At 43.6% G+C, this 12,329-nt stretch overlaps 1 protein-coding gene across 1 annotated transcript; it reads left to right on the forward strand.

Moving 5' to 3' along the window:
- The first annotated feature begins 1,577 nt into the window (after positions 1 to 1,577).
- On the forward strand, positions 1,578 to 12,108 carry LOC110555991 (T-cell-interacting, activating receptor on myeloid cells protein 1-like). Its single transcript, XM_060366259.1, has 5 exons — positions 1,578 to 1,733; positions 4,628 to 4,663; positions 5,534 to 5,824; positions 6,050 to 6,346; positions 10,941 to 12,108. The coding sequence occupies exons 1-5, from the start codon at positions 1,700 to 1,702 to the stop codon at positions 11,099 to 11,101; spliced, it is 819 nt and encodes a 272-aa protein (XP_060222242.1). The 5' UTR covers positions 1,578 to 1,699; the 3' UTR covers positions 11,102 to 12,108.
- Positions 12,109 to 12,329: the final 221 nt, after the last annotated feature.

The raw sequence follows: 12,329 nt of genomic DNA on the forward strand, positions 1-12,329 counted from the left end.
ACAGGTGTGCCCTCCATTTCTAGATTGTAGTTCATTTCAGATATAGTCAAGTTGATAACAGAGAATCACAGTATCCTATCTATCTATCTATCTATCTATCTATCTATCTATCTATCTATCTGTCTATTTATCATCTGCCATGCCTATTATGTATCATATCTCTTTCTCCCAACTTGGTGTTCATATTGTATAGCTAAAACCATACTATTTTAACACTCCTAGAAGTTCTCTTGGCACAGTCTCCAGTTGGTTTCTGTTTCCCCTTAGAAAATAAGTTCTGGATTTCTTTGTGACCAAGTTTTGCCCATCATTGACCTTTGTATAGCTAGCTTTGTATCCAGGTTCTTTTACACTCCATGTTGCTTCTGAGACTTGATGGCCTTACGTGCATTTTATTTATTTATTCTTGTTGAAGTTTGGGGTTATTCTCTTAAATGATTATGTCCTGATTTGTTTATCACTCTCTTTGGGCTCCTTCTAGTCTGATCTTTTATGGATAATGCTACCATGATCACTCCTTTTGGGGTTGTTTTTGGTGATGGTATTGGGAATTACATTTAGTGACTCAAGTGTCCCAGAGAAGCACTATACTCCTGAGTCACAGGCCTAGCCTTTGTTGTTGTTGTGTTGTTTTGTTTCTTGAGACAGGGTTTCTCTGTGTAGCCGTGGCTGTCCTGGACTCACTTGTAGACCAGGCTGGCCTTGAACTCACAAAGATCCACTTGCCTGTGCCTCCTTAAGTGCTGGTATTACAGGCTTGTGCCACCACACCCGGCTTATAGGCCTATTCTTGACACTAGCATCTTCATGTGTTCAGCAGCTTCCTTGACTTAAAAACTCTGTTCCCAGGACCCAGGAGATTGAAGCAGGGGGAAAAGAAGTTCAAGGTCATCCTCACCAACAGTAAATATGAGGCCAGCCTGGACCGCATACTGAGACTTAACCTCAAAACAAAACAAACAAAAACTAAAATAAACAAAACTCTCATACTAAAACTAAAATCAAAGGCAAATGCAATCATGACCAGTACTCACTCATGTAACTTGAGCCGGAAAAGCATTTCTGAGCCTGTGGCTGTGGCTCTGTTGGTAGAGTGCTGGTCTAGTAAACACAAAGCCCTGGGTTCAGTTCCTGGCACTAGCTAACCCACATGTTGGGGCATGTGTCCATCAGGATGTGGAAAGCAGGAGTTTTGAGGCTACATGGAATCCTTTCTCAAATACAAAGCCAAATAAAGTGAAAATAGGAAAGAGAGAGGCTGTCTGGGTTCTGTGCATCTGCCTCCATAATGAGAATCCGATCAGCTCTGTTAGGAAAGGAGTATTGGCCAATGTCTACTAACTACCATGTCTGCTTCCCAATTTCCATAAATCTCAGCAATGACTTGTTCACATCATCTCAGTATGAACTCGGCAAGCTCAGTGTTAGGTCTTTTGAAGGTTACCCATGTAAGGTCTGAAACATGACTGAGACAGAAGAGGACCAAGAGAGGCAAGTCTCTGAAGGGGTTTACAGGAACATGTTGCAACAGATGGCATCAACACATTTCCTGAGGGTGGACGTGGAAGAAGGAACTGAGCAGCCAGTTCAAACCCAGCTCTGCCTACTCCCTGAGGTTGGAGAGACTGCAGTAACCTGGCCAGGTTCTTCTGCTGATAACAGAGCTGACGAAGATCCTTGGACCAGCTGCTGAGCCACCATGATCCCTAGGCTCCTTCCCCTTCTCTGCATCCGTAAGTTGCTCAGGATCACCTACCCAGTCTCCAGGAAATCATAAAGCTGGTGAGATACTTAGATGGGGATTGTAGCCAGATGGGTGTCCTCAGTACATAGGACAAGCCAGAAATCTGAGTACATTCTATGTGTTAGGACAAAACTAATGCTCAACATGCAGTAACATAAATGAGGAAAAAATAGGAGCTGGTCTGTAGCTCTGTTGACAGAGTGCTCACCGAGTGAGTGTGAAGCCCTGGTTCCTTCCCCAGTGCTAAAAAACAAGTATGGGGACATGAATCTGTAATCCCAGTACATGGGATACAGAGACAGGCAGACCATAAGTAAAGGTCATCTTCAGCTAAATAAGGAGTTCCAGGCCAGCCTGGACTACGTGAGATTTCCCTCCTCCACCCCCCAACACACACAAAGCAGATAGAACATAGATATAGTGTAAGGATTAAAACTGGGAACTTGTATGTACTGTTAGCAAGGTTGAGTCAGCAGCTGTCTACTTTTCTACAAAGCCAACTTGTTATGGTTGAGATATGTCAGGGACCAACTCAGAAAGACCGTCTTGCTTATTTATTTTAATTAATTTATTGATTTTGAGACAAGCTTTTACTATGCAGCTCTGGCTGACCTGGAACTCACTATGTAGACCAGGCTGGCCTTGAACTCATAAAGATCCTCCTGCCTACGCTCCCAAGTGCTGAAATTACAGGCGTGTGCCTCCACACCCACCTCTTTTGATATAATAATATCTATAAGAGGGGATAAATAGTATTAAATAACTTTTCTTAGCAGGATGTGGTGGCACATATCTGTAACCCAGCTTTAGACAGGTTGAATCAGGAGGATCAGAAGTTCAAAGCCATCCAGTTACCTCGTGAATTTAAGTTCAGCCTGGGTTACATGGGTGTCTCTCTCTCTCTCTCTCTCTCTAAATATATATATATGAACCATATACAATATATTTATATGAACCATGGACAGTAGAACATCTTTAATCCCAGTTTTGAGGGGGCAGAGGCAGGTTGATCTCTGTGAGTTTGAAGGCAGCCTGGACTACATAGCAAGTTCAGGCCAGCCACGGCTACATAATGAGACTATTCTGACTCACTTTGTGTTTAAAAACAAACAAAACAAAAAACTCCAAAACTTTTTGAAGAAAATTAAGTTTGCTTTCACAGGTTAGAAATTTGGTCTGAATTTGCAAACTGAAGTGATTTGCTGTAAATTTCAGAGATTTTGAGGAAACTGAATTTCAACCCATGTGTGTCTAACCCCAACAATATTACTGGTTCCATGTTGCCATGTTCAATGAACAGGACCGAACTTACAGGGTTCCTTGTTCTGAGGCTATCTTGGGGATGTTTGGAGGAACTTGGGGTTTGTCTTCTTTTGTTTTGTTTTGTGTTGTTTGTTTGTTTTCTTTACTGACCCTGTCTTTGTTCATCTGCCTCAGTTGCTGTGTCTAACTGCAAGCTGCTGAGAACATTCTATGGTTCTTTCTGAGAACTTACGGTTGGAAACCAAGGTACTCCAGGGACAAGCTAACCTTGATGGAGTCTGAGAAACAACATAGAGTTAGTTCTGCTAATTTAATTCTTTCACACTGCATCTACATCATTCCTGCTCTTCATTTCCTTCCATGTCCTCATGTCTGACTTTCCAAATTTACAATCTCTTCTTTAACTATCATTGTTATATACAATATATATAACATATATATGTACATATGTGTGTATACATGTTCATGAGAACATATATACAACTAGTGAGTCCATGCAGCTTTACTCGTATGGATATGTGTCCAGGAGTGACCACTCAGCATTGGTCAACCTGTGTGAGACTCATCCCTGGAGGAGACTGATTCTTCTCTCAACAACCATTCAGCATCTGTAGCTCCTCATCTAGGGTGACACCATGTGCAGGCAGGAGAAGTTTTATTTTAGTTTTATTTTATTACACTTTATCTATTTGTGTGTACATTGTAAATAAGTTTTGTCTGTGTGTACATGTGTGCACCTGTGCAGATGTGCATGCATGCATGGAGGCAGGAGGTCAATCTCTAGTGAGTGTGTCAGATCTTGGAGTTACAGACATTTGTGAGCTGTGGGTGCTGGGATTTGAACCTGGGTCCTCCTCTGGAAGAGCAGTCAGTGCCATTAACCACGGAACCATCTCTCCAGGCCCTTTGTCTATTTGTTTTAAGACAGCCTCTTTCTATGCAGTCCTGGCTGTCCTGCAGTTCATGATGTAGACCAGGCTGGCCTCAGACTCACAGCAATCTGAGTGCTGCTGCCTCACCGAGTGCTGGAATTAAAGGCGTGCACCACCATGCCTGGCTGTCCCCAGTGTCTTTTTCACTTGTTTGTTTTGAGACATGCTTTCTCTACAAAGTCCTGGCTGACCTGGAACTCCTGTTGTAGACCAGGCTGGCCTCAATCTTACAGAAGTCCTCCTGCCTCTGACTTCTAAGTGCTGGAATTAAGGGTGTGTCCCACCATTCCCAGCTTCCTCCACAGGGTCTTGATACCATGAGGAGCAGGCTAACTGATTTCCCCAGTGTCCTACAAGGCTGGTGCTCCTTCCCAGGAGAGGTTATGACCCAGACAATGGGACCCATGCTCTAGCAGAGAGGGTGATATGAAGCTTGGGGATAGGGATGAGAATTGGAAGCATTTGTGGGAGTTTGTAGAACTGACATGGGACCCTTGGAATGAGAGCAACAAGGTAATAATGGCCAATCTCAGAAACCAAAGCCACATCCCAGAGCAGGGAGCATGCAACCCCCTGAGAGGCAGACCCCAAGTGATAACATGACAGTGCTCTCAGGGTGCCCTCAAGAATGGTGACGAGATGACTCCAGACAGGAACTTGTGCTCAGGTGTGATTTTTTCCCCCTCAGGGCTGTGTGTTGGGCAAATAAGCATTCCTGACAATGGTAAGTGGGTCTTAAGGCAAACTCTTCTTGATCCTTTACCCTCAACACCCTGCTTTTCCTTCCCCCTTTTATATCATCCTTGTGTATGTCCATGGGCACATATCTGAGTACACATGTACGTGTGCACGCATGTAGAAGTCAGAAGTCAACACCTTTGGTGTTATTTCTCAGGAGTCCTCCATCCTTTTTGTTTTAGTTTTGGGTGGTGGTGGTACTGTAATTCTTTTTTTCTTTTCCCTTTCTCCATCTTTCCCTCCCTCCATCTTTTCTTTTCTCCTTCCTTCCTTCCTTCCTTCCTTCCTTCCTTCCTTCCTTCTTTCTTTCCTTTTTTCTTTCTTTCTTTCCTCCTTCCTTTCTTTTGGTTAGACAAGGTCTTTCATTGGACCCAGGGTTGAAGGTGTGTGTGTGTGTGCGTGCACAAGGATCCCAGGAAGCCCCGGGATCTAGCTGTCTCCACGTCCCCAGAATGGGATTACAAGCATGCACTACCACACTGATTTGTATGTGGATTCCAGGATTCAAACTCTGGTATTCACGAATAAAAGCATTTTACTAAGTGATCTATCTCCCCAGTGCTCTCTCCCTCTTTAAAGAAAATAAGGTGTGTGTTGGGGGGGGGCAAGATGGAAGAGGGGTAGGAGGCAAATGGAGTCAACAACTGGATGACTAGGTTTGCAGACAGGGGCAGTGTGTGTGTGTGTGTGTGTATCTGTGTGTGTCTGTGTGTCACTGAGACGACTTTTGGAGCAGGTAAGTAGGGACAATGTGTGTGTGTGTCTGTGTGTGTGTGTGTGTGTCTGTGTGTCATGGAGACGACTCTTGGAGCAGGTAAGTATGTCAGGTGCAGCTCTGGGCTCCGTTTCCTTCCAGGGCCTCTCCCGAAGCCCAGCCTCAGTGCCTGGCCCAGCTCAGTTCTCCCCAGCAAGAGCAGTGTGACAATGCGATGTAACAGCCTTACCCCAAGTAAATACTTCATACTAAAAAAGGAAGGTGTTGTTCTGGATTCTGTGAAGCCTTATAATTTTTCAGAGGAAATGGCTGATTTCCATATCACTGAGCTACAACAGAATGATGGAGGATACTACACCTGTGAATACTACAGCAAATGGCTCCACAGCACACTGGCACAGTCCAGTGATGCCCTTCTCCTCTTGGTCACAGGTGAGGAAGGCCTGCCTCAGAGAGACTGTGGCAATCCTCAGGCAGAGGTTGAGGGAGGGACTAGAAGAAGGGAGGAAGGAGAGGGTGGGATCTCCAGAGCAAGAGTTAGAGGAGGGGGAATGTGGCTCCACCCAGGGTTTGTGGGAGTGGAAAAGAGAAAAAGATCAAGAGTTAGCACAGGCCCACAGCTTCTTCCCTTGAGCTCAGAGCCTCTTTTTCTTCTAGGGTACTTACTTAAACCTTCCTTGCAAGCCCACCACAGGGGCACAGTGACTGCAGGAAGCAAGGTGACTCTGCAGTGCCAGAAAGCTGGCAGTGTGCTTGGACCCATACAGTTTGCGTTGCTGAAGGTGGGACGCTCATTGCCTGTGCAGACTAGGAGCGCAACAGGAATGGTAGTAGACTTCTCTATTCAGAACGTGACAGCCAGAGACTCAGGGAAATACAGTTGTGTATACTACCAGGCGAAGGCTCCCTATCGGGCCTCAACCCCCAGCGATCTCCTTGAGATCTCTGTGATAGGTAAGGTTTTGTGTAATTTTGTGAATACCTGTGCGTGTGTGTGTGTGTGTGTGTGTGTGTGTATGTTGTGTGTTGTATGTGTGTAGGGGGATCATAGTTAGTAGACATTTTTAAAGCTATGCAATATCTATATTTCTATTTTTATGATTATTGCTATTATTATTTTGAGGACAGTCTCAGCATGTAGCCTAGCTGGCCTTGTAACTCACTATGTAGATCAGGCTAGCCTCAGAGTCACAGAGATTTGCCTGCCTTTGCCTGAAAATGCTAGGGCCGAAGGGGTACACTGCTACTCTGCTACTCTGGCTTCCTATAATTTATATTAATCTTTCAGGTTAATATAAAGTTAATCTTCATGGGATTTAGAATCACCAAGAAAACACATCTCTGGCCTTGCGCGTGAGGGATTATCTAGATTAGGATATGAGGTAGGAAGACTCATCCTGAGGGTAGGCGGTGCCATCAGAGGGCTGGGGTCCAAATAAAAACGCTAAAGGGAACTGACCGAAGTGTTTACTGCTCTCTGCTTCCTGGCTGCGGACAACACGGCCCTCTGCCTCGCGCTTGCGCTGCCTTTCCCACCGGGATCGACAACAGCCTCACACAGTGAGTCAAAACAAAGCTTTCCTTTGGATGCCTTAGTCAAGTATTTGACCACTAATAGTTAGCACACAAAGTTTAATCAAGGTGACTCCATACGGGCATTTATTCCCATTCCCTCCCCCTCTGCTCTGCCTTGCCATCTTCCCGGACCCCAGCTGCTTCCTTCTCTTCTCCCTTAGTTTCAGTGTCGGCTTTGCTGTTACATGCATCCCATTACACACTCTTTATTCCCCCTACTTTTCATCCCCACTTCTCACTATCCCTGTATACATTAGTAAACCCCCCCCCCAAATATAAATACACACATATGTGCACAAGTATAATTTTAAATCTAGGTACTACATTTGAAAGGAAACATGATTCTAATCTTACTGAAGCTGGCTTATTTCATTTAATAAAATTGACTCCAGAAGACACCATGACTTTGTTTTTCTTCATACTGCATAAACTTTTTATGTACACATTTCACACTTGCTTCGTTCATCCATCGCTGTATCTGGCCATTGTGAATAAGGTAGCAATTAATATGGATGAGCAGGCATCCCTGTGGTATGCTGGCTTAGAGTCCTCCACATATGTACCGAGGAATGATACAGCTGGGACACTGATGTCTATAGTAACTGTACAAGTTTACACTCCCAGCAGCAGTGTTAAGGATGCCTCTCTCCCGCATCATCACCAGCACCGGTTGATGCTCACGCAGCCATTTTGATTGTGATTAGAATCTTATGAGATAAGATAAAATCTCATAAGACAGAATCTCATGACAGGGTTTCTCACTATAGTTTTGGCTGTCTTGGACTCATGCCTGGCTTCTCATAACAGTTTTAATTAGCATTTCCCTGAATATCTTTTTCAACTATTTAATGGCCATTTCTGGTTCTGAGAACTGCCTATTCAGTTCATTTGTTCATATATTGTTTGGATGATTTTTGTTGCTTAATTTTCAGAGTTCTTTATTTTTTGTATATAATAATCCTCTGCAGTATAATCGTACAAGTTTTTCCCCCTTTCTACATTATGTCTCCTTACACTGTAGAGTGTTTCCTTTCTTGTATAGAAGCCTTTTAATTTCATGTAATCCCATTTGTTAGTTCTCTGGATTCTTGTGCTAACAAAGAATTTTTTATCCAGTCCTTGCCTGTCTATATGTTTGAGTGGATTTTTTTGTTTTGTTTTTTTCCTCTAGTAGTGTCTGGTCTAAGGCCTTTGACTTATTTAGAATTGATTTTTGTGCAGGGTAAAAGATACGGATCTATTTTCATGTTCAACAAGCAAACATTGTTGTTCCCAATGTCATTTGTTAAAGAGAATATTGTTATGCTTAGATCATGAGACTTCCCCCAAGAGACCACCAGGAACACGAGTCAAATGAAAACACACAAGAGAGTTCTTTTATTACAAGCTCGAGCTTGGGTCACAATCCTTCCTGACATTATCAGGTTGGGAGAGCGACCCGAGGTCTAGGGAGACCTTGGTTTTTAAAGGGAAAAACTGCAAGCAGGGACTTCCAAGCCTTGATGTTACATGATTGGACAAAGGATCAAAGGAATGCAATGCACTGTAAACAAATTGGTTAATCGCATGTGGTCAAACCACAGAGAAAAACAGTTAGTCCAAAAGTATATCTTGACCTGGGAGCAACTCATGTTTTTCTTGACCATCCCCATCGTTATCAGTTAGCCTGAGTTGCTGTGTATGGCTGCAAGTTGCTAAGGACTTTCTGCAGCTTTTCCTGGAACTCAAGGGTGGAGGCCAAGTCACTCTAAGGACAGTCAACTTAAGATAGAGTCTGACAAACAAAATGGAGTTAGCTCTGTTACTTTTAACCTCTTCAGATATCTTATCTATAATGTTTTTTTGCTTGTTTGTTTTTAAGACAAGTTTTCATTATATATCCCTGGCTGGCCTGGAACTCAGAGAAATCTGCCCCCAGAGCACTGGTATTATAGGTGTGCACTACCATTCCTGGTTGCAGCATGTTTTTGACCCCTTTGGCAGAATTGGGCTGATTCCTGGGCCATCTGTTCTGTTTGAATGGTCTACATGTCTGTGTCTATGCAGTGCCATTCTGTGTTTTGTGGGCTTGTGGTTGTTGCTATCTCTCTATACTATAATTTGAGACTGGGTATCATGATGCTTCCAACATGGCTTTTTCTGCTAAGGATCAGTTTTGCTATTTGATGGCTCCTGTACATCCTTCGCATGAGTTTTTAGCATCGTTTCTTCTAGCACTGTGAAGAACATCATTATGATTTTGATAAAGATTACATCAAATCTGCAGATTGCTTTTTTGTAATGTAGCCACTCTTACAATAAGAATTCTGCCAATCATGAGCAGGGGAGGTCTTTCCATCTTCTAGTGTCTTCTTCAGTTTCTTTCTTCAGTGTTTTGAAGTTTTCACTGTGGAGGTCTCCTACACATATTCCTATATATAGGTAAGCAATTATAAGTGAGTTTTTTTCCCTGATATAATTCCGTTACGTTTGAAGTCTTCAAAATCATCCAGTTTCCTTCTAGAATGTTGCCCCATTAAATGCCACACACCTTGCTTGTGAACTCTCACTGTCAGATATGAAGGCCTGTGTGGTCAGTAATGAGGTGAAGAATGATCTTCTGTGGAGTAGTGATGTTACCTGCCTTTCCCTGTGGGTCTTTCCTGCAGGTAACCGGTCTGTTGCTGCATTTAGTTATGAAGCTGCAGTCTTTGGGATGAGCTGATTCGTGTGCTGGCTTCTTTAAGGACAGATCAATGCCAAGCATCACATCAGTACCACCTCTCCCCCTTCTCCTCCTCCTGCTTTTCTTGTGTGTGTGTGTGTGTGTGTGTGTTCATGTGCATAAGCACAGACAATCACATGCCTAGGTGCATGTGTGGAGGTCAGAAGACAGCCTTGGCTGGTATCGGTCCTTGTCTTCTGCCTTGTGGGAGAGAGGGTCTCTTGAAGTTCACTGCAGATGTCAGGCTAGCTGGCCCACAAGCCCCTGTGGGTTCTCCTCCTGACTCACTACAGCGCATACGGGCTTTAGGTGTGCACTACTGTAGCTTTTTGCCTTTTTCGCTGTGTGGGCTCTTCTCCTAACAATATCTTCTCTGGCTCGGCTCAACTTCTCTTGGCTCAACGGTCTCTTATTTTCACTCTGCTCAATCTCTTCTCTTCTATAGCTCTACTCAATCTTCTTTCCTTCGACACCAACGGTCTTCTCTAACCCTACTCTCTGACCCCACTCTCTGCCACCTGGACCCTGCTCTCTTTCTCCTGGACCCTACTTTCTTTCTCCTGGACCCTACTCTTCTGCCACCTAGACTCTACTCTTCTGCCGTTGGATCCTCTGCTGGCTTTTTTACATCCCAGAAGTCTAAGAAGCAATCGACATTGAAGAACAAAGGTCAAACAGTTCTAATGGCTAAGCATTCCACATAGGGCCCGTGGACTAGCCACTGGAAATCCTTTAAAGGGCCAGGCACACAAAATAAATCACAAAATAAATACACACACTGCTGTATTCACCTTTATGTGGGTTCTGGGGTTGAGATATTTACCCACTTAGCCATTTATTTCCCTTGTTCCTTTCCATCCTCTTGAAGGGGAGATACACGGTGAACCAAACTTTCCTTTGGTAGGTTCAAATCCTCTGAATTTCACTGCCAACATGGCATTTTGTGGTCTGAGGAAGCATGCTGACCTGCCACTGATTGCTGTGTTCTGTGGATCTATGTGCTTTGATCTATGTGCTTCGCCTAAGATTAACTCCTAATACATTAAGGGAGATAGAGAAATGGAAGAATGCAGAGGCAAAAATGAAAAGAGAAAAAGGAAAAGAGCTGAGGCAGAGTTGAACATAAAGAAGAGAAGGTAAAGGAATACCCATTTCAACTCACAGCTAAATCTTTAGAGAACGCAGTCCAGGATGCAAGCAGACATCTGGGAGTCAGATTCAGTCAGGAGGGATGCTCTCTGTGGCCAGTGATGATCATCTCCTTTTCAGAGCCTCCAGAGCCCCACGGTACCATGACAGAAGGCTACACCATGGGCAACCTCATTCGGATTGGAGTAGCTGCTATACTCGTGCTGATAATGGGAGGTTTTCTGGTTGAAGCCTGGCATAGCCAGAGGTTGTCTCCAAATAGACCTTGGTTAAGTAACTGAACACTCCTTGTTCTAATGGGCCATTGTGTGGTTGTGACTGTTTTCTGCTTCCCAGGTAAACAGGTATAATTGACAGGTACAAATTGAATGAATTTACTATGTATAAAGTAAGATCTTGACATATTTAATTAAAAAATTAATGTGGTTTTCCTGAATGTATGGCTGTGTGGCCCATGTATGTCTGTACCATGTGCATACCTGAGGCTTGCAAAGCCAGAAGGTGTTGAATTCACAGATGGCTGTGAACCACCATGTGTATGCTAGGATTGAGCCATGGTCCTCTGCGAGAGCATCCAGTGCTTGTACCTGCTGGGCCATCTCTCCAGTCCCCGCATATTTAATGTCTATGTGTCAATTATACGTCAATCACCCTAGGAAAAACAATTCATTAACCAATTACGTACTGAATAAGAAATTTTACCAGTCATGAAATGGCTGCCAGAAAGCAGCTTCAAATCTACAAACCAATTAAGAGCTACTTTTGTGGCAAAATTTAATTGTTGCCCACTTACTTAGCCTTGTTACTTATAGATAGAGGATACTATGCTGTACCCTAAATAAATACGGGTTTATCTAAAAATTAGGTCCCACCCAGTGGTTTCTCAGGTTTCTCCACACAGGCACACAGGAAATTTATTTTCACCATATGGTAGTGATGAGAAACCGGGGCTAGAGAGATGGTTTGGTGGTTAAGAGCACTTGTTGCTTTTACAGAGGATGGGGCTTTGTTTCCCAGCACCCACGTTGTGGCCACAACTACCTGTAACCCCAGTTCCAGGTGTGCAATTCCCTCTTCTGGCTCTGAAGGCACCAGGCATACAAATAGTACATAGACACGAATTCATGCAAAAACCCATACGTATAAAGTCAAACAATAAATATCAAATAATGAAAAAAGTGGTTTGTGACTGGCTCAATTGGTGGCATGTTTGCCCATCATTCCCTTTTTAAAAGTTATTTTATGTGGGGGCTGGAGAGATGGCTCAAAGGTTAAAAGTTCAATTCCCAGCAACCACATGGTGGCTCACAACCATCTATAATGAGATCTGGTGTTCTCTTCTGGCCTGCAGGTGTACATGCAGACAGAAAATTGTATACATAATAAATAAACAAATAAATATTTTAAAAAGTTGTTTTATGTATATGGGTGTTTTGCCTGCATTTATTGTCTGTGCATCATGTGTATGCAGTGTCTAAGGAGGCCAGAATAGAATAACCAGTCCCCTGG

Source organism: Meriones unguiculatus, chromosome 14, assembly GCF_030254825.1.
Source record: "Meriones unguiculatus strain TT.TT164.6M chromosome 14, Bangor_MerUng_6.1, whole genome shotgun sequence".
In the NCBI taxonomy this organism is placed as follows: domain Eukaryota; kingdom Metazoa; phylum Chordata; class Mammalia; order Rodentia; family Muridae; genus Meriones; species Meriones unguiculatus.